Source organism: Aythya ferina, assembly GCF_964211825.1.
Source record: "Aythya ferina genome assembly, chromosome: 25".
Lineage (NCBI taxonomy): Eukaryota > Metazoa > Chordata > Aves > Anseriformes > Anatidae > Aythya > Aythya ferina.
The window spans coordinates 5679485-5706676 of record NC_140323.1 but is presented as its reverse complement, the minus strand read 5'-3'; the positions used below and the strand labels follow the sequence as shown (position 1 = coordinate 5706676).

Sequence of the window (27192 nt, the reverse complement as noted above, 5' to 3'; positions counted from 1 at the left end):
TGCTCAAAATGTAATGGTTGAATTCCCAAGTTATTTTAGAGGCTGCAAGAATTAAGAACTGGGGGTTAAATCACAAGGATTTTGGTAACCCTGTGAAGTTGGGGGTGATACTCCAACTGCAAAAAGGGGAAATGCAAAAAGGGGAAAAAAAATAACCTGTAATTCATGTATCAGTCTTACTTGGGCTTTGTAGCAAAGAAAGGGGTAGGAAAAGACATGGAGGTACCTGGAAAAATGGGATATGTAACGGATCTGCCCAAAGTGGATCACAGTGGGCTGGATCGTAGCAGACGAGGTGGCATTGCCTGGGCAGGTGTCTATTTCCGAAACACAAAGTTAGGGCATGCCTCACTCGTCTGGACTTCTGAATAGCATCTGTTACGGTGTTTATGAGTTGAAGATGCTGGCAGATGGTCGTAGGGCTGCTGGTGGTTGCACAGAACAGACAGCGAGAAGGAGTGGTGAAAGACAAGGATCAGGTCAGGGACAGCCTTTGGTGAGCCCCAGACCGCTTTCAGATACAGCATGCGCACACGTGCAGGCACACCAACACGTGTGTGCACATGCTATGGAACAGAAGAGTCTTGCAATAAACCAGAAGGACTTTCTCTAGCACAATACTGTTTTCCCTTTGTTACCATAGATTTATGTCTCAATATTTCTGCTTTGATTCATTTTACAGTAAGACAAGATGAGGTAATATTACCTCTTAGTAAAATCAGTTCTATATTGTATCTTGATGTGCATCTGTATATTAAAGTAATATTATTAGTGGATTTTAGGTCACTGTTGTATCACTGCAATATGTTTTCATGAAAGAAGAGACCTGGGAGAGCTGAGTTACACAACTGTGTTTGTTTTCTTCTTCTTAGCAACCTTCGCACGTTGTCCCAAGAGGTTTTCAGTCTATGCAAGATTAATTGCCCAAATATAAAAGCCCTGTTAACCTGAATATATTATTGAAAAACAGCATATTTCAATCTGCCCTAGTTTTGAAAATAGAGATGCCAGGTCAGCTCCTGGCATAAATCTGCAGTGCTCCACGAAGCCAGCGGAGCTTCTCTGATTTACATCGGCAATAAAGTCGGCCTGTTTTGTCTGCCACTGATCAGACAGTGCGCTCGCAGAGCTGCCGCAGAGGACACGGCGGTGGCCAGGGAGGAACACTTGTAACAGTCACCACGCAACTGAAAAACTCAAACCTGCCAGCCTTGGCATTGCAAAATAAAATACTTCATTTTTCAGGTTCACATGTTGTTTTGTTCCAAAAATTAAAATAACAATAGTTTTTTAATAGAAAACAAAATTGTCCTTAAAATTATTGTTCTGTTAAGTTAACAAACCGAGATAATATGGAATGATTTACAAGTTTTCAGTCAGTCAGTTGTTCCTTTTCTACTTGGGCTGTGCAGCACAAGACCTGAAAGCCACTGGGAACTTGGGTGTGGATTGCCTGGCTAGCAGAGCCATGCAGTTTGAATTTCCACTTTTTCTCCACTAGAGGGAATTTTAAAACTGATATTATGGATAAAGTACAGTTTTCCGTATCTCTTGCGGGACATTGCTGCGTGCAGCCTGGGCTGTATCTGGATGCACAGTGGCATTGGCCCCTCTGTAAGACACAAGATCCTTTCTCTGTCCTGGCTGATTATGGCTAATCACAGGAATAGCTCTGTTCGGAGATGAACAGCAGAAAAACCTCTTTTATTTCCTAGGGCTCAGCCTGTGCTTGCTCCCTGCCTGCAGGGAGGAGCAGGCACAGCCGTGGCTGCAGCTCTGGTGCTCGCCCAACACACCGTCGTGCACGGGACTCTGCATCCTGTGGGGCTCTGTTTGGGGCCAGCCATAACCAAAAGGCCAGACCACGCTTCCAGGTAAGTTTTGAATGCTGGAGCCTCTCATAGTGTTGTTTATTTGTCAGTAACAGTGCTGGTGAAGACTGGTGTATGGAGCTGCTCACATGTGATAACCCTAAGGGGAATGGTGCAGCCTTATCTGCATGCAGAAGTTACCCTGCAGGAGCCAAATAAATTGTAACGGACACAGCTCAGCCCCTTCTTTCTCTTCAGGAGTAGCTTAGTGTGGGGACAGGCCGATGATTGCAAGCAATTAAGCTATACACTTCACAAATTACCACTTTCAAGAGCTGAGCCTCTTTAATTAACCACGTGCTCAGACCTAGCCCAGCATTACTGTGACATAAAATATTTTGCCTTCACCTACCATGACCGGTAATACCTGCTTTACCAGGGTGCTTGGAGGCACTAATTTTGACCTGCAGGAATCAAATCAGCGAGAAGACACAGCTCAGGGTCCCCCTGACCCCATGATCACCCCCTGGTACTGCCCCGGTGCCTGGTAGGATGCTCCTGGTGCTGCGCAGGTGTTACCCGTGGGCTGTGTGGAGGGCTGGCTGCTTGTGTCCTGGGCCTCAGCCTTTAACTCAGAAAAAAAAAAGCAGGAATGGTACAGAGTCACTGGCAGGGAGGTGTATGGCAGGGCGTTAGGAGTTATCACAACTCAGCCGTGTACTGCTGTCTCATGAAGTCATGATCTCAGCCCTTGGATTAATGTCAGATCAAGGGTATCGAGTTTAAAGTGAGCCAAAATAATGGTGTTCACAGAGGGTTTTGTAATAATGCCTTAATATAGCACTTTAAAATGCGTTTCAAGGTCTTTCCTAAATGCAGAGTTGATTGAGAAAAGCTATTGCAGTTTCAAGTGATGCTCTCACTTAAATCAAGTTCACTTTCCTGTGCTGTTATGCCCTGAATTACACTGGGGCACACTTGAAGCCTAGCCAAGGCTTCATAGTAAGGGCACAATATTCACCATTTATGAAAAATATGGGAAGAGGATTTTCCTGTTGGTACTTCCAGAGGAAAGCCATAAAGAAGGGCAGCTCTTACCTTCCTGGGCTCTTGGAAAAGCAGCCGATAACCTTCAGCCCCTGAGATGTGTTTTCTGCAACTAGAAAGGAAAGCTCTCAGATATTTCGGGGAAAGTAAGACAAGCACCACCAGCAGGCATCGAATGATGAACTCCAGGAGACTGCGTGCCTTTATTTATTCCTAGGGCAGGAGAAAATATCCCTTCCTGCACTCAGGCTGGCCAATGAAGCCTCCTGGCTGTGGTTTGTGACATTCCTCTGGCTCCTGCTAATGCAGTGCTGCTGAGCTGGCTGCGAGAGGAGCTCAGGGTCCCTTGCCAGGGCTCTGCCAGGTCTGAGGACTCGGCAAACCCTCAGCTCGCCCAGGGCTCCATAAACACAAAACCTGCATGCAATACTTATTGGGTGCATTAGGGAGGGAGGGCATAAGTCAGCTTCCAAGTTTTTTATTGCTGGTGATTATGGATGAGGAGGAAGGGCAACAGCTGTCTTGGATTTTCCGTAGAAGCCATTTTCTACCCTAATTTATTAATTCAAGGCTTCCACGAGACCTGGGAAGTAGCATTATCTCTAAATCTGCATTTATTGACTTTTTTTTTTTTTTTTTTTTCCGAGTTAAGGCCAAGATTCAATTGACGGAGAAATTTACATCAAAGTATTTTAGTTTTTCTTTTCTTTTAATAAAAATGTCATTTGCACCAGCAGGGAAAACTCCCGTGATTGCTTCTTTTCGGCCAAAATATTTTTGCTGAGAATTATGAAACTGTCAAAATACATCAAAACAGTGCTTTGAGAAGTTTTTCTTAGGAGAAAAACTATTTTTTTCTGCTGAGTTTCTTCAGCCTTTGCAGAAATAGAAAGTGAAAAGGTGAAAGGATGCAGGGGCTGGAGGGAATTCACAGTAAAAGGAAAATATGAGGAAAGATTCTGCAGAAAACAAAGGTTTTTACTAAAGGAAAAGAAACCATAACATTTGAAAGGTAAGACTTATTTTTTCACTTTTTCATCATTTTCTTGAGTTAAACAGCCCTAATTTTGGTACTATTGTCATATTGGACCTCCATTTGGTTTCTGCTAGCGAGTCCTTGCAATCCTGTCTCTTCCTGTTTTTTCCCAGATGCAGGGATGTGTGAGTGAAGTGAATATTGCCTCATGGAGCAAATTCACCAGAAAATGATGGGAGAAATGCAGGCAGGCTTCTTGAGACCCTTCCCTGGTGGGTTCCTGGGCAGCTGGGGGGGGGTTCTTCTTGGGGTGCCTTTCCCCTGGGGTGATGTCCCTCACATCAGAACAGCAGCATCAGCCTCTGCAGGAGTGTGGGCTTCTCCACCCAGCAGCAAAGGTACCAGCTGTGAAGCCTAGATGGGATGGAGCATGATGTTTCAGCCAGGACTGATGTTCAGTCGTATTTCCCCTAGAAATATCTGCATCAGGGAGCAGCGAAGGTGGGGATGCTGCAGGAGTGATGCTGCTTGCAGATAACAAAATGAGACTCTACAGACTGCTTAAAGGCAAGGCTCAAAGCCCGTCTGAGCAAGATGCAGACTGCCAGAATTTTGCTGGTTTTGTGGGTCTGCCTTTCCCTCTTGTGCTGGATGCTGGAAATGGCTCCTTGCTTCTCAGACAGCTGCCCTGCTGCCTTGGCAAAACCATGCTGCCTGGTGCCATGATGGTGGGATCACTTTGTCTTTTCAGGAAGCACAGGCCATTACTTGTGTTGTCATTGTTTAGCTGTAGAGATACTCCTGCAAGGAAAAAGGGCTTAGGAACAACTTGTGGTACTTGTCTGTAGCTGCATTGCTCAAAGAAGGCGTCATCTGAGCCACCCAAACTTCATCCCCTTTCAGCTTTCTGACCTTTGGTCCAGGTTCTGCAAGTAAGTGAGCCCACCAAAATCACAGGTGTAAATCCCCCCGGATGAGCACAATCAGCACATGGTAAATGCCAGGGTACTTCCCTTGACTATTCCAGTGGACAAATTGACTGGCAGAGATGTGGTTCAAGCAAATGTGAGGGCATTTTAGGAAAGAGGGAGCTCTGAATTAGAAAAGTGACCTGTGTAAATGTAGTGTTGTGGTTTGCTCTCCTTCAGTGACTGGTGTAAGTAAAAAGCTGAATTTGTTTCTTGCTTTGTGCTGAATCAGGCCTTCTGATTTAGTAGAAGAGGTTCCCCCTTTTGCAACAGATACCCATCCAAGGGCACTGAATTAACTGCAGTATTCCCCACAGCCATATGACGATAAGGGTACATCTCAGTGGTATATTGCATGCAGATGTGAAGCTATTCTGCCAGAGCTCCAGCTTTGATCCTGTGGGGCTGCCAGGGAAGCAGAGCAGAGCCTGGCTGCACACACGTCACAACTGTCACGGCTGCTGGAACCAGTGCACCTCTGCCCATGGCCATGCCTCCAGGGCTGGCTTCCCTTTGGCCAGCCTGCACCACCATTATTCAGGGAAAGTTGGGAAGATTTTCGAACAAGGAGTGAACTGGAGAAGAATCCAGATCTCTGGCTGCCAATTCACAGCATGGGGAAAAAATAAACATAAATAAAATAAATAAATAAATAAGTAATCAGTTTGCTGTGAGTTCTTGAGGCACTGTCACAAAGCACGACTGCTGTTGGAGGTGCTTGTGCCAGTTCTTGTCAATCGTGGAATTTTACAGCTGTGTGTCCTCACTTCAGCAGGGAGATGAAAGCCAGTTTCCTTCAATTCATTTGTGCCAGTGCAGGCCAGTCCTGTGTGGAATCCCAGGTATCGGTGATAGAAATGATGCCTGGCATGAATGGATGTGAGTGAGCCCTTGGGAGGAATTGTGTCCCTGACATTGCAGTGACAGCATGCTGATTTGTAGCCAGAGGCTAAGAATCTTCAAACGCATCCCAAATGAAGGAAAACTGCCTAGAAGCTAAGGATTTGTACTTAAAAAAAAAAAAAAGATGATAAAAAACAAGTGTGATTTCCCAGCTTCTGCCCACTCTCATTTCGTGCCCTGGAAATGATCCAGAAGGACCTTTATTTCCACAAAACTCAGGGTTGTTCGGAGTTTGACCCATTTTTAGAGGTATGGCACTTGTCTCAAATACCAGATCTAGATTTAGATTGCCACCGTATTTTGGATTCTGGTTTAGGGTCAAATCTATATGAATGGCCAAAGGCAAATACTTCAATAATATTGTGGCCTTATTTTTTTTTTCTGGTAATTTAATTAGGAGCTTGATCTGGTTTTGGGGCAGGAGACAAAGCGGATTGCAGGAGCAGCTCTCTTTAATTAGGGCCATGTATCTGTTGTTAAAGTTTAACCTTTCCTTGCATGAAGAGGCAAAGGCAGCAAGGCACAGAGCCTGGGCAGGGCGTTGCATGCAGGCTGTGCAGGGGCAGCCAGGTATGTGCAGGGCTGCGTGACTGGGGATCCTCTGATCATGCTCGAATCTCACCCCAGCAATCTCAAAGTACCAACTGGCACTTGTGTGATATGGCTATTTATAGAGACCAGGAACTAGAGGGTAAATATTTATTTACAGTCTGATGCTTAATCTACTACCGAGTGATTGTCTGGAAAGCCTGAGCCCCTATTTTTTTATTTTATTTTTTTCCTGCTGCGATTTATAACCAGAGCCCTCATCTCCTCTCCTGCTCCTGGTGTTCACATATCCATTCCCCAGGATTAATTCTGCAGAAAATGAGTATGGCCTGGGTTCAGACCCTGCAGCACCTTCTGGTCCCAGCTCATCCTGGCAGGCATCTTGCCTCATTTTCACTGGCTGGCATTCAGAAGCAGAAATTGCAAATCCAGGGCATATGAAGGGGAATGGCATGAAACTGTCACTGCTCTGTTGGATAGGCAGACTTGTTTGCAGTGGTGTGGGATGGGGCAGAGAAGCGGATGGGAGCTGTTGAGTCACTTAGATTCATTGCTAAGTGGGCTGAAAGACAACAGCTGTGCTGTTCTGCCTGCTGACAAAGCAGAACTGCTCCTGTTTTAAGTCACCTCTGCTACCCCAGAGTCCTACAGTGGCCAAATATCCTGCCATCACCTACCTCCAGCCTTTTCTGAACCAGAAACCAGATGCTTGTCAAGGTTGGGGATAGGGATCTGGAAGGATGTTCTGTGTTCATCAGCAAGGACTGATGGAGATGGGGACATCTCCCCTGCTCCTCTGCAGCCACCAGCACCTGCCTGGGCTCCGTGTGTCCCATCACAATCAGAGCCCCCAGCACCAGGGCCATAATGATGCTGTGTGCCCTGCTCTGGGGGTGGGAAGGTAAGGGCAGAAGTGGCAACCAGGTGGCAGTAAGCACAAGGGGGATGTGTTAGTGCTCATTACTGAGGCTGGAGCTTTTTAACACTGTACACAGTCCCACCTGTCCCACCCCAGGTGGTGGTGGTGTTAAAGCAGTGTATCTCCTAATGCCTGCTTCTTTTACCCCATGAAGGTATTGCTGGAGCCCCCCAGTACCAGTAAGGATAGCTGCGGGAAGCTGGCATCCAGGCTGGCCCGGGGAGGTGTGGGAAGTGGGTAAGCTAGCAAGATCCATCTCAGGGCCAAAGGGAGCAACGTAGGGAAGAGAATGGTTGAGGACAGCTGAGTATGAGCCTGTGTGCTGCCTTGGGGTGTGGAAAGAGAGCGGGTAAATGTGGCAGAGCCTGGGGATCTGGGATGGTGTTTGGGAAGGGCTGCCCAGGATGGTGGCTCTTGCAGGAGTGCTCATGCCCCAGTTTCCTTGGGGCATCTTTGTGCCAGCTTCTGCTGTGTGCTTAGCGCTGTGACTGCTCTGTGAAGGTGGTAGCACCTCCCAGTCTCAGCGGTGTTGGACACTTCTGATAAGAACATCAGTTTCCTTTCACTTCCCAGAGTGTTTTACAGCAGCCGAGAACCCTGCTGTACGCCTCTGTAATGGATTTTTCTCTAGCAATTTCCTATCCTTATTGCTTCTTGAGGTGTGGACACATCAGAGATAAGATCCTTAACTTCTGGGCAGGCCAAGGGGCTGATCAGACAGACGATTACTGCTGCTGTCTCCTTCATCCCTGCAGCACCTGCTCTGATGGCACTGCCTTGGATGGCAAAGTGAGGTTCAGAAGCACGTTCCCCTCCCCACCTAGCTCTTTATGCTAGAAAACATACAAGAAGGCCTGATCTCCCTAAACTAATGGGGAAACTGAGCCTGCGACTGAATAGCTCTTGCAAATTTTTGCAAAGGAACCTAAAATGCACAATGAAAGGAGTACATCTTCCAGGAAAAAAAAAAATCAACACATCTAGAAAGCGCTGCATGTACCTTTTTTTTATTTTCAAATATATATATATATATTACATCACTTTAAAACAGAATATTTGTGAAAGAAATGCTTTTGTGGTAAAAGCAAGCCACCATGTTCCACACAGCCCCTTTGTCTGTCCTTTAAACCTGGTCTGGTCTGCAGGCAGCTCCTTCTGGCTGCCCCTGGCACAACCTGTGGCCTGCCTCCTCCCTCTCCTCCTCCTCCTCCTCCTCCCACTGGAAAGAAAAGGTGTTCACCAGCCCTTTCCCACCCCTCCAGAGTCAGTGCAAGGCATGCTTTTCTGCTCCATCATGTACCCCGTCTTCTTCCTGAGCAGGGCTTCCTGGAGGGGTACAGAAAGGAGCTGGGGAGGGAGCTGTGTGGAGCATCGTGCGCTATGCTGCTGCCAGAAAGGCGAGGAAGAGTGAATAGAGACAGCGTGGCTTCAAGTATATGCATAAACCTATCACACAGAGCTTCACAGAAGGCTGCCACCAGTCCTGACCGCAAAGACACTGGTCTCTCTGGGGCAGCGGTCCTTGGAGCCTGAACCCTGCTGTTCCCTGCGTTTGGCAGGGAGGGTTTGGGCTGTTGGCTCACAGCATGAGGAACAGCCACAAGTGAGGGGATGTGCTGACAAGCAAACTGATAGCTCAGGCAGCTTCCTCCATTCAGGAGAAAAGAGCTGGGGTGGAGGGGGAATACACCATGCCCTCAGATTAAACTCATTAAATGAGATGCTCTTCCTCCAGCTTCTCACCCCCTTTTTACAGACCCATTATTACCAATACGAGTTAAATCTCCCTGCCCACCCACAAACACACACTTCAAATTGAAGGAAGAATTTTCTGTCTGGGCAACTCTGTGTCACTTAGCACCTCCTCTGGGCTGCCTCTGGCACAAAAGAAATACCCACCAGAAAAGCCCCAATTTCCTCTCTGAAATCCTTCATGTGCAGGGACCCAACAGAGAGGGACTGGGAACAGCATCATGGAGCATGTGGCCTTGACCTTGATCAGCAGCCCTGGCTCACACCCGTTTCCAACACCTCCAGCCCTGGAGGCTGGAACCACTGCCTGCAACCCTCGTTGCTGCTTCTAGGGTGCACCTAAGCCTTCACCGGGCACCACAATGCTGAAACGATCCCATGTAACAGATCCTGGGGCTGGGTGGAGAAGGGAAGCAGCAGGAACCTTCAGTTCCTTTCCCTACCTGGTATAGAGTCAGGCAGGCACAGGTGCCAGCCAGTACAGGTATCACAGAGAGCCAGACCTTCCCGAAATACAGCCCTGGCTTGGGTCACTGCTAGACAAATGCCACATCTGCTCCAGCTGCTATGTCACCACCAAACCCTGTAGCGATTCAGGTGTCTTTGACAGGGGCTGAAACTTTCCTTCTCACCCGTTTGAGACAGTGAACAATCCCCTCCTTGTGAGCAACCAGAGCTGAGCCTTCTGCTCCCCTGCCTTTCTTTTCCAGCTGAGGGTTTCCTCTCCCTGCTTCCCTTGCTCACTGGGGAAGAAACCAAAGCTTTGGGGGCAGCCACGCCCCAATAGCACCATAGTGGCTAGGAAGGTGACAACAGGGAGAGCCTGCCAACCACTGCATTACATGGGCTTCTTTTCATACAGGGTATCACACGTGGCTGGGTTGCTGTTTAAACACAGCTTACACTGCTTAAAAATATTGATCAGGTCTTTATCCTTCCAGAAGGAACCGATTGATTCAACCTTTCAGGGAACATTTGGGGTTATTTTGAGATTTCTTTTTTTTATTTTTTTTTATTTTTATTTATTTATTTATTTTTTCTTCCTTAGAGCTCTTACTTCTGTAGTAGGGATGCACATTTTGGTAAAAAGGGCTCCTGACACTTCCAGCCTGAGCTAAAGCTGCCTGCACGTAGCCCAGGTGCCCTGCGGTGCCTCAGCCAGGCCCTTCCCTGAACCCTGCCTTGTGGGACTTTGAGGTAGATTCCTGCTGCAGCTCTTCAGAGAGCCCACCGGCCCTGCAAAGAGCATCTGCTGGGGAGGACAAAGCCTTCTCACCTTATTCTGCCTTGGGTCCAGCAGCCCCAGCCCATCCTGCTCCCAGCAGCGGTCAGGCCCCGGCCCAGTCATGTCTGCCCTTGCTGCGTGCCAGGGCCCGGTGTGCGGCGCAGCTCTGGGGGCACAAACCACCGGTCACCTGGCCAAAGAGGGGGCCTGGAAGCAGGATTTTCCCCCTGTGGGAGTTCAGCACCCAGGTGGCTGTGGCTGCAGTGCTGTGGCCATCCAGTGACGGGACGCAGTACTACAGAGCAGCCACCCATTCACGTTCCCACTTTGAGCCTGTCTGTTCAGCCATGGTGCCAGGAAAGCTGGGAGAGGTAAGAGCAGAGCGAGACGACGTGCTGATACCCTGAGGCAATCCTCCCTGCAAATCCCCTGAGGAAATAGCTAAAACGGAAACTTCCCTTTGTACAGCACCTACATCAGAAGTTCCCTTCTCAGTCCTGGTATCACAGACTTTACTAAGGCTTGATCGTCTACCATAAAGCTGAAAAATTACCTTTATTTAAATGGCCCTACATCTGAATGTGGTTTGCAGGGTGAAACCCCTTCTCTGGAAGATGAGAATAAATTACAAGCAGCATGACTTTCTGTACTAGCAGAAGTACTCCAATCTGTTAGAGTTCTTGGAGTGTGTCAGTAAAGTAGTGAATAAAAGTTGATGTACTGTTTTCTTTCCAAGGCCCTCTGGAAAAAGTCCTGCTGGAGACATAACCAAATCAGACAACTAGAGGACTGTGGCAGATCAATAACGTGACTGATTAAGAGAAAAGGAAAATAACAATTATCAGTTCATTTTCGCTGTGGCAAAAAAGCTCCATCTGGTGGTGTTTTCACCCAGAAAAAGAAGGTAAGCTGGGGGGAGAGGAAACTGCAGATGATAACACTAGGTTGTTCAGAGTGGTTCATGCCAGAGAAGAGTCAGGAAATCTCGAGATCTGCTCAAGACAATTGAACAGGTGGCAGGATGGTAAATGAAGCTGTGTGTGGATAAATGCAAAGAAGTGCACTTGCAAGGGGACAGATAAACTACAGGGGGGTCAAGCTGCTCACAGAGCATCAGCACAGCTGCAAAACCTGGGCACAGACAAACCACTGCAGGCTTGTGCTGCTCAGCACATACGTATTACAAAGAAAGCAACCCAAACAGATATATAGCGGAAGAATACTATAGTAAATATTTTAATGCCTTTTTAGGGAGTACAGTCCAGGACACTCCACCAGGGATTGGGATACTGCAGAAAGTGATGGGCACAGAAAGACTGATATGGAGAGAGGCCAAAGAGTTTGCTATTCTTTCATTAAAAAAAGAAAAGGAACTTGAGGGACATAAGTGATACAAAGTTATGGCTGGTCCTGCGCTAAGCTGCAAGGAGGAAGGCTGCCAGGTGTCCTCTGTCTGTGCTTTGACAGGACACAAAATCCCAAGGGAGAGACATTGAGGAAAAAATCCACCTGAAGACAAAGGTAGGAAGTAATGACACAGTGAGGTGATAGAGGAAGGTTTTAAAAACACGACAGCCAGGTGTCTGCCAGGAACACCTTTGGTACAGTGGGGCAGAAGGGCTGCTCCCTCTGCCCCCAGTTTGCCCACCCCAGTGACCCTAGGCAGGGCTGTGGGTGAGCTGGGCTCTGCCCTGCCACCGTGACCCCCCTGCCAAGGGGATAAGCCAGAGCAAGGGCAGTCGTGGTCTCCCAGCCCGTTTTGCTGTAGCAAAGCCAGGCGAGGTCCTGCCATTGGGGGGCAGCCCCAGTGGGTAGAGGGCTCAGGCTGCTTATGCCTGTGGTGCTGCTCCAGCCCTGGGGTCCCTCTGTGACAGGAGAGGAGCTCAGGCACGGGTCCATGGCTCATTTCCTACCTCCAAGGTCCTCCTGGCTCCCTCCCCCAGCTGGCTGAGCTGCTCTAGGAGCTCAGTGATGCTGGAATGGCTCAGACAGGGCCAGTCACAGTTTCAAGCCTTATAGTCACCTGGAGTAAAAAGAACAGATGGAACTAAACCATGCAATCTGCACTGGAATGCTCTCCCTATTTTGCAAAAGTCAGAAAGATTGGAGATCGAGCGGCACCTGCTTGGGTCCCTGCCTCCCCCAAAACTCATGTTCAAGCATTAGTCAAGAACAAGGTCAAATCCTTTGCTGAAAAAGCCATGGGTTACCAGGGCAGCGTGCTGTACCCTGCTGTCCCCACAGCCCTGACGTGGCAGCCCTAGCTCAAAGAGGACATAACAAAGAGCCTGTGCAGGGGTGAGATGCAACCAGTGCCTCCCAGTGAGAGCAAGGGAACCAACTGGTCGTACTGGGGCTGCTCACGTGCCACCGTGCAGTGTGCTGGATGGAAGCAGCCAGCAGACTGGAGGGAGGGCAGGCTGCCTGCACACTCCCACGTCACCACCCCACAGCTTTTTAGTGTTTGGAAACCTGCCGCTTCCCAAGGCCTGCTGGCATGCGGCCTCTGAACTCCTGCAATGGCTGGGGTACAGGCAGTGAGGCACGACTGCGGCCCTGGGACCAGCATCAGCCATGGGATGCTGCAGGTTTGGGCTCTGGGCTGGGGCAGGGGAAGTCTGCCTGTGCCAGCACTGCTGGCTGCTGCCATCGATTGTCAGATAATAGGTTGTGCTCCAGTCACCATGTTCCTTTAAAAATGGGAAGGGGTTGCTTGCTAAAAGGAAAGGGAAAGCTCAAGTATTTGGGCTTAGGAGCACGGAGAAGGTGAAAGCAAGCACCACATGGCTTACTAACACTGGCTCACCCCTCCAGGGACTTACAACCAATGCTTGGAGCAACCAAGGCTGGAATCCCTCTTCGAATGCAAGTCTGGGCTAGAGCCAGCAGCAATGGGGGAGCTCTGTGCCTACCCCATAGAGTGTCTTAGGAACAGCACAGAGTGGAAGAGACACAAGACACATGCACAGATACGCCCACGCCGGCATTATCGCAACAATGCTTTTGTTCCTCCAGAGGAGCCTGTTTTCCTGCCTCCCTGTTGCGGGCTACTGGAGTCACGGCGATGCTCCGTCCTCAGCAGTGAGGCTTAAAGCAGCCAACAAAGTCAAACCTTCCCCCCCTGCTGCCTCTCTCTGTAGCTCCTGGTGGCATCGCTGCAGGTGGCAGAGACCCTACATCCTGCAGCGGGAGGGTCACGGGTCCAAGCTGCGCTCTCTCCCCCCCCAGAGGTTCCTCAAATCGCCCCCCTCTCCTGGGAGATGTCAATGCAGGACAGAGGTTTGAGAGAGAGCTTGGCCGGACCCCCCAGTCTCTGCCCCCACGTCGGTCAGGGCCTGAAGAAGCGTCGTACCACTAAATGCCCCACCATCACCAGGGCCACCACCGCCAGCATGTACTTCATGTAAACATTGTCCAGATCGAGTGCAGCCACCTGACGGGAAACAGAGAGTTAGCAGGGGGAGTTAGACCTGCCTGCACCCTGCCTGGGCCGGCCTCCTGCTCTGTCCATGCTGCCGGCCCCACCAACCTCAGCTGCACCTCGGAGCCCATCAGCCTCCCCTTGCCCCCCAGGTCCCCCAGGGCACAAGCCGTGACCCCCCCAGCTCACCCATCCTCCCTGCTGGGCGATCCACTGGGCGATGCGGTTGCGCAGCATGAACTCCGTCACGTAGCGGGCGATGCGGCGGAGGAAGCCTGTTATGCCGTGCTGGTAGACGTGGATGGCCATGCAGTAGCCGAAGCCCAGCAGTGCGATCACCCGGCCCCAGTTAATGCCGCTTTCAAACAGGCTGAAACGAAGCCGATAGGTTTGGTTAAATCGCCCCCAAAAACTGCTGAGGCTGGCTCGCCTCCCTAGTCCTTGAGGCGCATCCCTGCCGCCTGGGCAAAGCCGTGATTTTGTGGCCAAGCAACACGTGGCCACCAATAACCTGATGTGCTTTCAGAGCAGAGCAACCACAGCCTCAGCCACAGACACTGACACAGACACCCCAGCCAGGTGGATTGGGGATGTTGTAGGAAAAAAAGGAAGCTTCCAAACCCTGCACACACAGCTACAGGCTCTGAATTGCTGAACTGATTCCACCTTGGGATGGCTGTGGCTGTCCTGCCACCCTCCTGTCCATTCCATCGTTCCCTCAGGTCTGTAACCAAATACAAGGGTATGCTGGCTCCTGTGAAGAAGCTCCTGAGCTACCTGGGTTTTCACAAGCCAGGGTGTTAACCCCAGCAAGCTGGAGCAGGTGCCACTTTAAGTTGGCTGTAGGCTGCAGCAAGCTTCGAAGCTGCTGTACATGCAGCTGGGAGCAGGAACAGCAGCCCAAGTACGCCACAGCATCCCAGGCAGAAGGAACAGGATTTTCCCTTTTCCTGCACACACCCCTCCCAGACCTACAGCTGACCTCGCCTTCAGCTGATGCTCCCAAGGGCTGTGGGGCTCCAAAATACATCTAAGTTGTGTCCTAGTGTTCCTGATCCCAGTTTCAGCTGCTGTGGGCACAAATCTGCCATGTGCAGGTTTGGCACTGATTTACCTAGATGTTTTTTTTTCTTGTTTTCCAGCAAGGTAAGCAAGTAGGAAAAGAAAAATAAAATCAAAAATAAATAAATAAAAAAATAAGAAGGGGAAAAAGAAAAGTAAGTGCTGCGTTTTAACCTGGTGCTGCCCCAGCTGTCCCTGCACAGCTGAAGGGAGCTCTCCTCTCTGCAGAGCCGGTTGCAGAGGGCGAGGGAAGGAACCACGAGGGAAGGAACCACGAGGACACAGGTAGCACAGAGAGAGGGACAGAGGTTAATTTACCTGTTTGCGGTGCGTTAACCGCCTCAGGGTGGCAAAGCGGTGAAAACAGCGCAGCTTGGCTTCCCAAGGAGAGGGGAGCAGGAAGAGGACAGAAGAGAGGCAGTTAGACAACACACACCGAGCAGAGGGTGCGCGGGGATGGGTCTGCACCACAGGAGCTGCCAGAGCCCGGGGCCAGAACCCAGAAAAGCCCTGTCAGGGGTCTTCTGCAGGACCCTGGGCAAACCCTTAAATGTGCACGGGGTCTTGGTTTTCCTATGGACAAAATGCAGGGAGAGGGGTGAGGACTGAGCCCCTCAAGGCACAGTTGGAGCATCTGCAGCCACCTCGGTGGAGCCGGCATAATGCTGCAGAGTAAGGTGCCTCAGGACATAGACATGAGCCTGCATCTGGTGCAGTCAGGGCAAAAAGTTATCCAGCTGTTTGCATCTCAGTCCTCATCCCGTTGCTGTGCTTGAAGTGGGAAAGCTGGGCACGCGTTGCCTGCACCAGACAGCTGCAGGCTTTTGGGGCATCCCAACATCTGGAGCCAGCCCCATCCTGCTCCAACCGGACACCACCATGGGCAGCAAGCGCCTGCCCTTCCCCAGGGCTGTGTTTTCTTTGTGCCCTTCAAAAGCTTGGCCCTCCAGGACTTCCAGCCACCAGCCAGGCAGTGCTGGGACCAGCAGCAGCTATGCCTTGGTCCGGGGCTGGTTGTACACCTGAATGGGAGCTGGGACGTTTGCTTGGCCCCACTTCCCAGCCACTTTCCCCAGACTTTCTGCCCCCAGACAGCTTGAACAAGGACCACCGCTGCATGGCCGAGGAGATAATGTGTGAAGACTGTGCCAGCAGGAGCAAGAGCAGAGGCAGAAAACGCAGGAGCCTTCATGGTGAGCTTGGACAAAGCTCAAGGCAGGGATGTGGATGGAGTTTGAACCAACAGAGTCTGCGTGCTGCAGCAGGGGTGGCTGCTCTGGGCTGGGGAACAAGGTCTCAATGGGCTACACTGCACCCAGCGGGACCTTTTCATCCCTGCCCTCCTCCAGGAGAACGTTTCCTGCCTGCACCAAGGGCGCTGGCGCCTTACCTGGAGGCAATCGTGATGAAGTAATCGTAGGCGTTCTCCTTGGTGGGCTGCAAGGATTTCAGCATGTAGCGAAACTCAGCGTCGTACCGCTTGTTAATGTCATCGCCGATGATGGCCAGGCGCCTCCCCACCAGGCTCCCGGTACTGCCCAGGGGAAAAACGGCATTACAACAGACAGGCCAGGCTTCCCAGTAAGACCAGAAGCAGGTCTGTAACGGAGCCTGGCCTGGGGCAGGGTAGAGGGATGTGCGTGCACTTGGTGCCTGAGTTTTACCTGCCCAGCTCTTGCTGGATCTCCGCAATCTCCGGGTCCAAGGGCACTTCTTCCCCACTCTCTTCTCTCTCCTGTTGGTAGCGGTAGAAGGCGTAGCTCCGAAACACCTCCTCGGTTTCCTGAGCCACCTGGTCTTCTGAGAGAGACAAGGGGAAGAAAAGTCGAGGGGGCAGCTCACCTGCTCACTTTCCCCAAGTTGGAAAGGGATCACACCTTCGTTTCCAGCCTGAATTTGTGCTGGCCTGCTCAAACATCTCCTTTCTCCACGTGCTTCTTTGGCGGTGCCCTCCCATCGCAGTCTGCATCCTTTCCCTCACCCTGTGGCCCTGCATCTCATCCCCAGCCCCTCTCCCTTGGATGAACACCCAAATGGTGCTCACATTTCGGGTGGTCGCTGCTCTCAGCAGCCAGCCAAGCCCTCTGCCAGGGGTCTGCACAGCATTTCAGGAGTCCCCAGGACGTGACAAACGCAGCCAAGTTTGCCTCTTCCCTTGCAGTTGCAGGGGAGTGGTTGGGGTTCACAGCTATAAGTGAACAGCAGAAAGTAACGCAAAAGCAATCCAACATGGATCAGTTCTCAGAAAGCTCATTTCGATGCCAGACTTGTTTCTTGGAGGGGCACGGGCCACATTTGGATCCTTTTTTTTTGTCCAGACACAGGGCTATCGCCACACACATTGCTGACATTCAGGCTCTCCCCACGTGGCAGCACCTCTCTATAAGGGAACTGTTCAGCAGAGACAAATTCAGGAATCCTGGACCCAGACCCCAAGAGGCAGCAAAGCTCAATCAGTGCAGAAAAGCCTCTCTCAGCAAACAACGCAGGGTTGTTTCTATTTTAATGCCACCCATGATCGTGCCCTTGCGTGGCATCAGCGATGACACAGTGACCAAAGGTTAAACTGGTCATTTTGGAATAACTGATAATAATTTGGCTGATTCAATTGCTCACTGCCAGTCTCACCTACACCCATCAGCGACGAGGCCAGGGGAGGGTTTGTGCCTTGTGCACGGGCTGCTGGCAGGAACAGAAAGATGAGTTTTTTCGAATAACTCAGAAATCATACACCAAAGAGGTGGCTCCTTATCTTGCACTGGCAAGCAGACAAACAGCCCAGCGAGGGGTTTGAACACAGCCGTGTGCGGACCCCCAGGCCCTGCACTTTGTTAATGAACCCACGTGGAGGCAACAAGCCCTGGGCATGGAGAGGCTCTGGGCTGTGAGCTGGTGCTTGTGCTGGGTTTGGGTGCCGCAGCTTCCTTCCCTTGCTCTCGTAAACAAGCAGGGTTTGGCACGCCAGCTATTTGGGGTTCAGCGGGGGCAGGCACCCAGGCAGTCACGTCACCGGCTCTGACAGTGCGCGCGAAAACCGAGCTCAGGCAGGAAATGAGTCAGGAGCAAGTGGCAGTGGCAAACCTGCGCCATCTGGATGCTGCTTGGGCTCAAGAACTGCACGTGGGGCATGGGGACAGATCCTTCGAGAAGAGGGCAGCACCTCTTCTGTGCACCCTGTGCTTCTCGGGGATGGGAAAGGGTCTTGTTGCGGCTGGGACCTGGAGCAGGGAGCCCCCAGTAGGCGTCCCGGTCCAAAGGTACCATGGTGACCGATACCTTATCTCACGCACTGCATAGCTCCTGGGGAAAGTACCTGGTCTGTCACAGGGTGTCTCTGATTAGAGCGTGGTTTCAGCTAGCCCGGGGAATGTATTCTGGCTGGAGGAACACTCAGATTTACAGCACTAGTTTAGCAGCCCGGGATTTGGGGGAATCAGCTCTGAAGTCCAGTTAATGCACTTCTTCCCAATTTCTTTTCTAAGTCACAAAATATGTACATGACAGAAATACCATGGGCACATCCACAAAACCTGTAGGGGACCAAAATACCATGGCACATCTGCAAAACCTACAGGGGACGGAAATACCACGAGCACATCCACAAAATGTAAGGGACAGAAATACCATGTGCACACCACAGATTCACAGACATTAAACGAGGTGCAAAGCACTGTGCCCAGTTAAAGCAGCAGCAGGACAGCAGGACCCCGCAGACCTGTGGCTTTAGGTGATGGTTTTCAAGGTGCACTGGGAGCAAACAACCATCAGGCAAACCTGCACCAGCAAGTGGGGCAGCTCATTGCAGCAAACCCAGCCAAAACCTGGCCCCGGCATCCCGGCACATCCACCCACCAGCCTGTGTGCACGGTTTTCTGGCCACTTGCATTTCCAACACAGCGATGCTACGGGATGGTGACATCTCCACGGCCCCTGCACAGCCCCTGGGAGATGGACCCAGCCCTGGGTAGGGTGGTGCAGGGACAGCAGAGGACCTGTCGGGCGGAGACTCGGGTTACAGGGAGTTTGGGCTTTGTAAATAAAGGTGAAGGGAAGTGACAAGCCCCTGTGGCTGTGTTTTCAGGGGACTGTTTTTTGTTTTGAGGGAGCAGGTTTATTTGGCGGTAAACAAATCCAACCTTACTAGGAGCCAAGCAGGGAGCAGTAACCAGAAAACGAAACTGACTGAGTCACAGTTTCAGTGAGAGGCAGAGTAAACAAACTGCAAGAACAAAAGAGGAAATAAGCGTACCCAAAAATCCCTGCTTTTAACTATCCCAGGCACTACTTTTAGTAACATGAGGACAGGAGGATGTGCCCCTTTTTCTCCCATATGCTGACCTGCAGCACCTACTGGAACCACCTCTGGGTGTCCCCCACTGGAAGAATGAGGCTCTGGATCGGGACTTGCCACGTGGATGCTCAGGACCAGCAGTGCAGAGCCGGCTGGAGCTCCTCCTGCATCTCTGGGCTCCTGGGGCAGTACCAGGGGGCTCGGCATCAGGCAGACCCCGTGCTGCAGGGGAGGACTCTGCTCCGCTTGCCTTTTGCCAAATGGTGACCCCATCATGCTCGGTCCCCAGCACCCAGGCCAGACCTGCTCCAAGAGCAGCCCCTCGCCTGGATTCTGCTTTCTTTCTCACTGTTCCTCTCTCCCGGGGTGCAGCTGGTAAAAACTATCAGCCTCAAAAAAATCACCCCTCAGATGTCATTACAACTTAACAGCCCTGCTACAGGCTGCAATAGTGACAGATGCAACCTGGCATCGTCCCTTTTGAGCTCAGGAGATGGGCAATAACCACAGTAGCTGTCCGCACAGAGACTGATATCCAACTGGGAAACATCGGCTGGATCCCAAGGGAGAAGACAGCTCAAGGGACCAAGAACAGTCCCTGGAGGTTTTTGCTTTGAGGGGTTGCAGTTGCAATTCAGGTGTGGGACAAGCAGCATCTGCATTAAGGGAGTTAAGCTAGCTTCCACCCGGCCAGGCAGCACCTTGTGTAACCTACCCCTGTCATCAGCAATGCCATCTAGGATCAAAGGCTGATCAGCTTAAAAATGCATCGTGCTGGCATAACCCTGCATCGCTTGAGATCAGAGCTTCCAGACAGGTAAATGAAAAACTGCCTTCCCCAGAGTCATCTGCTAAGGACAAAGCAACTCCCCTTGCTCTGTTCTTTACAGAAAATATCTTCCCACCCAAAAGAGGAGCGAGATCCTCAAAAAGCCACCACACAGAGCTACTGGGCAAACACCATTGGTTTTAGGATTGAAATTTCTCTATTTATGAGGGAGATTTTCTGGTCCAGATCCTGGACTGAAGTCAAGGAACCTGCTTTAGTTCAGGGGGTGCCACCCCAGCAGGGGCTGGGGGCCACTGCATGGTCTTGCTCGGGTACTTTGCTGCCCAAGCTGATACCTGTCCCATATTTGCTGATCTCTGGGACTGCAAAGGGAGGCAGGGCCCCGTGCTCGGTGGGATGCCTGAGATAGGTGGGCATCAGCTCTGGCCCAACAGTGTTTTTAGAAGTGAATTTTTGGAACATCCTTTTCAGGCAGGAATAAAGGAGCCATAAGGCACTTCCAGAGCAGGACTATTCCCTTGTGCAGCCATAAGAAGGATGACTTTTTTTTTTTTTTTTTTTTTAATGGAAATCTCATATTGATGGGAGATGCAGTTCAACAGGGAAATCCAATACTCAGTGTCTGTTTGTGCTGGAGATGGGACCTGTAGGGGCACCAGAGCAAAGAAAAGCACGGTCTAACAGTTTCAGTTGCTCTACAGAAACTTTGAGAGCCTGGGCTTAAACAGGTCACTTTTTTTTCCTACTCATTTTGCAGGTGGTCTTGGAGATGAAGACACGGAGGTACTCACAGACGCATGACTAACCTCTCTGAGCAACTATTTATCAATTCATCATTTCTTTCGCATGCAATGTCAAGTCCACAGCTAAGATAAACAACTAGGGACCAAGCCGTACACCTCTCCGAGTTTGTTATGTGAGTATTAAGCACACAAACAAATGAGAAAGCCCAGGTAATCAGAGTAAGAGAGCAGTTGCCAGTTTAGCACTGCAAACTCTGAGTCAGATGGCTGGGTTTTCCAGGCACAACCCTGACGCAGCAGACATCCTCACAGAGCCTTGTTCCAAGTCTCTGTCCACTTCCCTAGCAGCAGAAGCAGATATAGCACCTACACCTTTCTCAGCAAAGCGCTTTGGGATTCCAGCTAATGTGGCCCATACAGGAGCTAAGTGTGACTGCACAGATAGTATTTGCACTTGTCCTTCTTCACTGTAGGGGTGGTAAGCTGCATTTTGCACAACTACCTGCAGGTGTGAGGACAGCCATGTCCATGGGATGTCCCCTGGCATGGGATGTCCCCCTGACCTGAGCCTTAGTGTAGTTATCCCAACTGTTCCCAGAGCTGTGCGCACACCCTGGCAACATGTCTGAACAGGGAAGTGCCACCAGCCCCATTTTACAGATGGGAAATGAAGTAGGGCAAGGTTAACGAGTTAGTTCTCTGAATTAGGAACTCCACTTCCTGAGCTCAGCTTAGTACTGTTGGTGCTGGGCCTCCCAGCCCTCCTGCAATGTTTGCTCCCCTTTGTGTGACTGTTCATGAATTACATTGTTCCTCCTCTTCATCACACACTGCCACAAGGCTCCTGCCTTCATCTACAAAACCCTAAAAATACGAGAAGTGTGGGTTGCAACCCAGCCTCGCAGAAACACCAGCATCTTGTCCCTGCCCTAAGCAAGGCCTGGTAGAACAAGGGATCAAGACAACACTCAAATCCTTGACCAGCAGAGAAATCCCTTTGCTCCCTATGCATCCAAAGACAAACAAACAAGGCAAGCAAGCCCTAAATGAAAACCAGGCTTAATACCTGGTGACAAAAGCTTTCTTCCACCCAGTAGTCCCATAGCACGTGTTGTTAGAAGCTGCACATTTTTGCTGTCACCTGAGTCCATGTGGCTTCTCCCAAAGAGGTACAGAGGGATCCTCCAAATTCCAGGTGGACCCCTGATTTTTGGGAAACAGACGGGTACCGGTATTGCCAGTAAGTGTTTGCAAACGTACAGGAAGTGTGACTGTAAAACTGTGTGGTTAGAGTTCAGGGCCCAATCCTCTCGCAGGTTTTCACATCAGCATCTCATAGGCCTCAACAGGAAATCAGCATACGTAAACAACTGTTCTAATTTATTTATTTTTATGCCTTGTAGACTTTGGTAAGGGAAGGACAGTTGTGGTTTTGTTGTTTTTTTTTCCCTCCTCTAATGTGTTCACGCAGGATCCAGAACAAATGGTACTCCGAGATGGAGAAGAGCCTGGGCTGTACCAGAATACAAACAACATAACCAGGCCCATAAACCAGCTCTGAGCTGGATCTGGACTCAGACACATAAACAGTTAGCTATAACTTCTAATCTCCAGTATTGACAGAGCAGCGGTGACTCAGCCTTATTTACAAGTCCACCTGCAAAACAGGTTAAGAAGCCACCCGAATTGAACACCTCACTGTGCAGCGGCATTTTATCAGCCGGGGACAAAACGGGAGCTGAGGCTTTTCCCAGCTTCCTTTCGGTCCAGTTCCCAGTTTCACCCATCAGCAGGCAATGCAATCACACCTTCTGCTGGGCTCGGGATGCATGGGGAACAGGAGGCACCGCTTCTTGCCCTTCCTGACCCCAAACTTTTTGTCACCGCCCTGACACAGCAGGGACCCGACTTGGTCCAGCAGCTGATGCTGCACGACTGAAACCGCTCGGCACAGCACGTTCTCCTGCCTGCTTTAAACCTCAAGTACCTTTCGCTCGCTTGTGTTGGCGGAAGGGAAAGTAAATGACACCCAGCACCTGTGGCACATTGAGCAGCCAGCTGGGGCAATTCACCCCACGCCCAAACCTCCATGCCTGCACCCAGCTGGCAGCAGACCCCAGCTCTCAGCAGCTCCCTGCATGCTGTTTGCTGCATGCTTTGCAAGCCCCCTTGCTGCCCACTGTGCTAGCCCAACACCAAGCATCTCCCAAAAGCTCCGAGTGTGTGAACTCAGGAGTTCAGTTCTGCATAGATGGACAGAGCTGACTTCTTATCCCAGCCCTGCAAAGCCCTTGGAAGAGTGAAAAAACATCTTTTCAAAGAAACACAGCAGGAAAAAAAAACAAGCAAACAAACTAGAAAACCACAGCTGAATGAATATGCTTCCTGCCCCAGCCCCAAATAGCACATCCCCCTTTTTACCTGAATTGAGCTCTTGTGACAGTCTGCGCCCATTGCTGCCCTGGCGTCCGTGGGCCCTCGGTGGGTCTCCGTCGTTCCCTGAGGCCATCGCAGAGATGCTAAGGAGGATCAGCTTTACCTGGAGAGGGGACAGACAGGACGTGAGCCAGGGTATGGCCCATCAGCAGTCACACTGGAGACCTCTTGCTCCTTCCCACACCTCTCAGGTCAGCATCACGGGGCCCCTTTGGCTGACTCATGGGCTCAGAGAAGCACTGCTTGCTTTTATCTCCACGAGCAGCCTGGCTCCTCCCTTCCCTGCACTTGCTCCCTCATGGTCACACCGAGTCCTTTGGCTAGATTTCTCCTCTCTTCCCATCATGATGTTTGCAGACAGTAATATGCTACAATAGGAAAGTCACCCAGTGCCCTACCCCGCTTCCCCACCCTTGCTGGAAACCTACTGGCTGTCCCATGACCCAGAAAGTGCTTCTCCAGCCCAAACAATGGCATCATCTGCAGCAGCTTCACACTGGGAAGAAAAGCAAAACCCCAGCACCAAGGGCTGCAGGGCTGCCGGGTGCTGAGCCACTGCATTCCCACTGCAGCCAGCCTGAGCCATGGCCATGACTGCTCAAGAGCAAACCAAGTTGTGACCACAGCCAGCTGCCCCAGCAACAACGCCAATTCCCCTCTGCAAGCACCTCTGGCTCGTTTTCCAGAATTTCTGCCAGTCTCTCTTTTCCTATACCCAGATTCCCTAACTTCCCATTCCTCATGTCTTCCCAGCTCCTCTCTGAATAAGAAAATTAAACCAAGTGTCCATCTCCAACTGCTCCCGAGCTTCAGAGGCAACCTAAAACCATACCTGTGTTTAGGGCTCTGCAAATTTCTCAGCAGCTGCTTTTACCCCCTGCTCATCCTGACATCACCCCTGGTTTGTGCAGAGAAGGAAGTGAGGCTGCCTGCTTAGGTCGGGGTTAGATCACGGCGGTGGCTTGCCTTTTGCTCAGCATGCCGGTACATGTTCCCAAGCCAGGCCTTCTAACAGGGCTGTGCTGGTGGGTTTTTCTGATTTGCACCAGCTTTAAATTTGTGAGGACACACTGACACACAAAAGTTTAAATCACATTCTGGCCAAAAATAAATAACGAAAAAAAATGTGCGGGTTGCAGATAAATAACCACCTACATCAACCTTAGGAGTGCAACACCTGGGCCAAGCTTACAGCCTCACATTGATTATTCAGAAGAGAAAAACAGAGATCATAAAACAGATTGTGAAGTGAGGTATGCAGCCAGGGTGGGATGAGGGGCTGGAAATGCAAAGTTTATCAGCCTGGCTTCGAAAGCCCTCACGTATTTGCATATCTGCAGCCAGGGACTCTGAGCCCTGGTGACACACAGATGGAGGTGCTGTTTTTTCCTACACGCCTCCGAGGACAGGATTTCCCTTTTCCTCCCCGACCTCGTACATCGCCATCCAAGGAAAAGCAGAAAACATGCTGAGGACCAGTGGTGGAGGCCGGGGGCGGCAAGGAGCCAGGCTTTGGAGCAGAGGAGGGACGGACACGGTGCGGGCAGCTCGGCGAGCGCCTAGAGCAGCCAACGCACACTCAGTGAGGCTGAAGTCGCAGCCCACCTCCCATATGAAGGCTTCAAAGGGAAGCAAGAGCAGACTGGGAGCAGTTCTCTGTCCGTTTGTGAGTAACCAAAGCAGGAGGAATTTATTCCGTGCCTCGCAGTGCTGCAGCCCAAGGCTGCGCTGAGCACAGTGCTGGTCGTGGATGCGTCCAGCCGGAGTTTAATCGCCTCTGGAGCTTTTACAGCACGGGCTATTGATGCAGCCGGCTGTATTCACGTGGCCTCTGCCCAAACCTCAGCCACCAAGAACCGTGAATTTCTGATGTGGCTCCGACTGCTCCATCTGAAGGATGTCTGGGGGAACACCCAACTCCGGAGCCTGTGCCGCAGCTGACTCATGTGTTGCTCCGCACTTGTTGTCTGCCAAAGCCTTTGGAAGTGAGTGTTGCAAGCTGCGACTGGGGCCATAGAGGAACTTTCATTTTCAGTTTCCCTCTTAATATAGTTTCTTGCAGCGCTTTCTTCTCTTGCTCTGCGGGGCACCGCAGCCCTCCTGCGCACATCTGGGACCAGTGGCCACATCCCTGTCCCCTGCGTGTGCCGAGGGGCTGCAACCCACTGCCAGATGGGACCCAAAAGTCCCACTCCTGCAAACTAAATGAACTTCTGAGCTAGCTGGCTGCCCACCTCACCAGTGCCTCAGCCCAGCCCCTCCGGTACCCAGAGCCCTCATTCCTCCTGCTTCCTGGTTGCTGCCCTTTGGTTTGCCCCATTCCCTTTGGTTATGAGAATGCTGTGCCAGGAGAGAGCAGGGAGGGTGTGAAGGAGGATTACGACACCCAGATGCTTAAAGACAGCCCAAGGCAGCAGAAAATGAAGGTCCTCCAGGGCTTGGGACACAAAGGCACAGGGAGGCTGCAGGGCACTAGGAGCGGTGTCTAACTCAGCCAGGGGACAATTCACCTCCACCCTGACTTTTTGCTCTTGTAGGAGGCCACAAAGGGTTAAAAGGAGCAGATAGCACCTGAGCTGTGGATTTAGCAACACCTATAACATGGCACAGGAGCCTTATCTTTATTAATGAGCACGTGCCAAAGGATCGGCCTTCCTGCAGGCTTCCCTCGTAAAAAGACCTTTGCCTCAACTGTTCCTCGGTTCGCCCTCCCTCACTCTGCTCTAAGGTCTCTGACACGCTTCCTGAGTGCCCCCAGGACGTGCCCATCGCTCAACTTCTCCCAGCTTTTCTCCCAAAGGACAGTGCCCAGGCAGCAGGGAAATGCTGGGGCCAGCCCAGCGGGGGAGGCCGATTTGTGGGGTGCAGGAGGGCAGGGAACCCGCAGGAACAGGATGGGAGCAGCCCCAGCCCCCCAACGCATTATGAAAATCTCGTTCCAGGAAATGCATGGAGTGTCCCCTGGGAGAAGCATATCACATGCCTGGCCCCCAGCCCATGCAGCGATCACACCAAAAAGCAAGCGGCAGCAGGACCAGAGGACCCCAACCCCTGCTCGTTCAGTGCAGAGCCCCCTCCCCCCCTGGAGAGAGCAAATGGGGGAAGTTCGCCCAGTTTTGTGCTTTCCTGTGCCCACCCAGCCCTTGAGCCCCGCGGCAGCAGCTGTCGGGGATGGGGACCTTGCAGCCACCCCCCCCGTGTCCTGGTGGTGCTGAGCAGGAAACCATGCAGCTGAGCCCATGGGGCCACACGTGTGATGCCCAGGGCTGAGGTCACGGCTTGGAATGGAGCTGGCCTGGTGTCACCACGGTCCCCAGCCTGGCATGGCACGGCTCTTGTCACCGATGGCCCCAAAAAACCCCTCTGCCTGCCTCCCAGCACCCGAAGCTCAGCATGGGGGTGCCGGGAGGGCTGTCACTGCCGTGGCCTCACGAGGGAAGAAACAGGGGAGGAGAAAAGAAAAAAAAAAAAAAAAAAAAAAGAGAGGAGGGGGAAAAACGCCAAAAAAAATGGAGAAAACATTGCCAAAAGAGGCGATGTTTGCTCTTCGGGGCAGCACTCAGCACGGAGCGAGACCTTTCAGCCCTGACCCGGAGACCACTGCCCGCTGCATTACGCTGTGTAGTTCAAATCTCCCGCACCAGAAAAGTGCAGGATGAGGCCCTGGGTCTCTGTCCCTCCCCCCCCCCCACCCCCCAAACCCCCTCCCACCTCCCTAGGGTCCCCCCGGTGCATTTCAATCCCCCCCAACCCCCGGCAGCGCTCAGCAGCCCCGGCCCAGGGGGGGAGGGGGGGGAGTTGGAAGGAGCATCCCGGCGGAGGCTGGGGGGGGTCCCCGCTACTCACCGGCTCCCGGCGGGGTCCAGGGGGGCCGGGGGGGTCCCGGGGAGCCCTAACGCATCCCTCCGGGGAGCTGCCCCATCCCCGCCGCTCCCTTCCTGCCTCCTCCCCGGAGCGCAGCGGCGCGGCGCGGGGGAAGGAAGCGAGCAGGGCCGGGGAGGAGGAGGGAAAAGAAGAAGAGAGACCGAAAAAAAAAAAAAAAATTAGAAACCCAACCCCAGACCATAGATGCAGAAGCGGAGCCGGGCAGGGCTCAGCTCAGCTCCCTCTAGAGGCGCCCTCCCCGGCCGGAGCGTGGGAAAGGGGCTGCGGCAGCGCTGTGAGCAGCGCCGTGCACCCAGGGGATGCTCCTGGGGGGCCTGGGGGAGGATTTGGGGGAACCCCCCCGGCTGCGGGACACCCGGGGAGGTTCTCTGGGTGCTGAGCCCAGCGGTGCAGGGTTGGTGCGATGCACCTTGG

General features: G+C 51.8%; 1 protein-coding gene across 2 annotated transcripts; it reads right to left on the bottom strand.

Annotated features, from left to right (window-relative positions):
• Positions 1-8164: 8164 nt before the first annotated feature.
• On the bottom strand, positions 8165-26895 carry BAK1 (BCL2 antagonist/killer 1). 2 transcript variants are annotated; one of them, XM_084498033.1, is made up of 6 exons: positions 26740-26895; positions 22879-22996; positions 16298-16433; positions 16024-16167; positions 13761-13941; positions 8165-13583 (listed from the first exon to the last, which is right to left on the bottom strand). In XM_084498033.1, the coding sequence occupies exons 2-6, from the start codon at positions 22964-22966 to the stop codon at positions 13479-13481; spliced, it is 654 nt and encodes a 217-aa protein (XP_084354159.1). In that variant the 5' UTR covers positions 22967-22996; positions 26740-26895; the 3' UTR covers positions 8165-13478. The 2 variants fall into 2 exon arrangements, with proteins under 2 accessions (XP_084354159.1, XP_084354160.1); XM_084498034.1 differs by lacking the exon at positions 26740-26895 and adding an exon at positions 23078-23114.
• Between the last annotated feature and the right edge of the window lie 297 nt (positions 26896-27192).

Coding starts and splice junctions, on each gene's coding strand:
- BAK1 (XM_084498033.1), bottom strand. CDS start 22,966: ATGGCCTCAGGGAACGACGGAGACCCACCGAGGGCCCACGGACGCCAG. Junction 16,434..22,878: donor GTCACAAGAGCTCAATTCAG/GTAAAAAGGGGG, acceptor TGTCTCTCTCAG/AAGACCAGGTGGCTCAGGAA. Junction 13,942..16,023: donor TTCATCACGATTGCCTCCAG/GTAAGGCGCCAG, acceptor GCTTCGTTTCAG/CCTGTTTGAAAGCGGCATTA.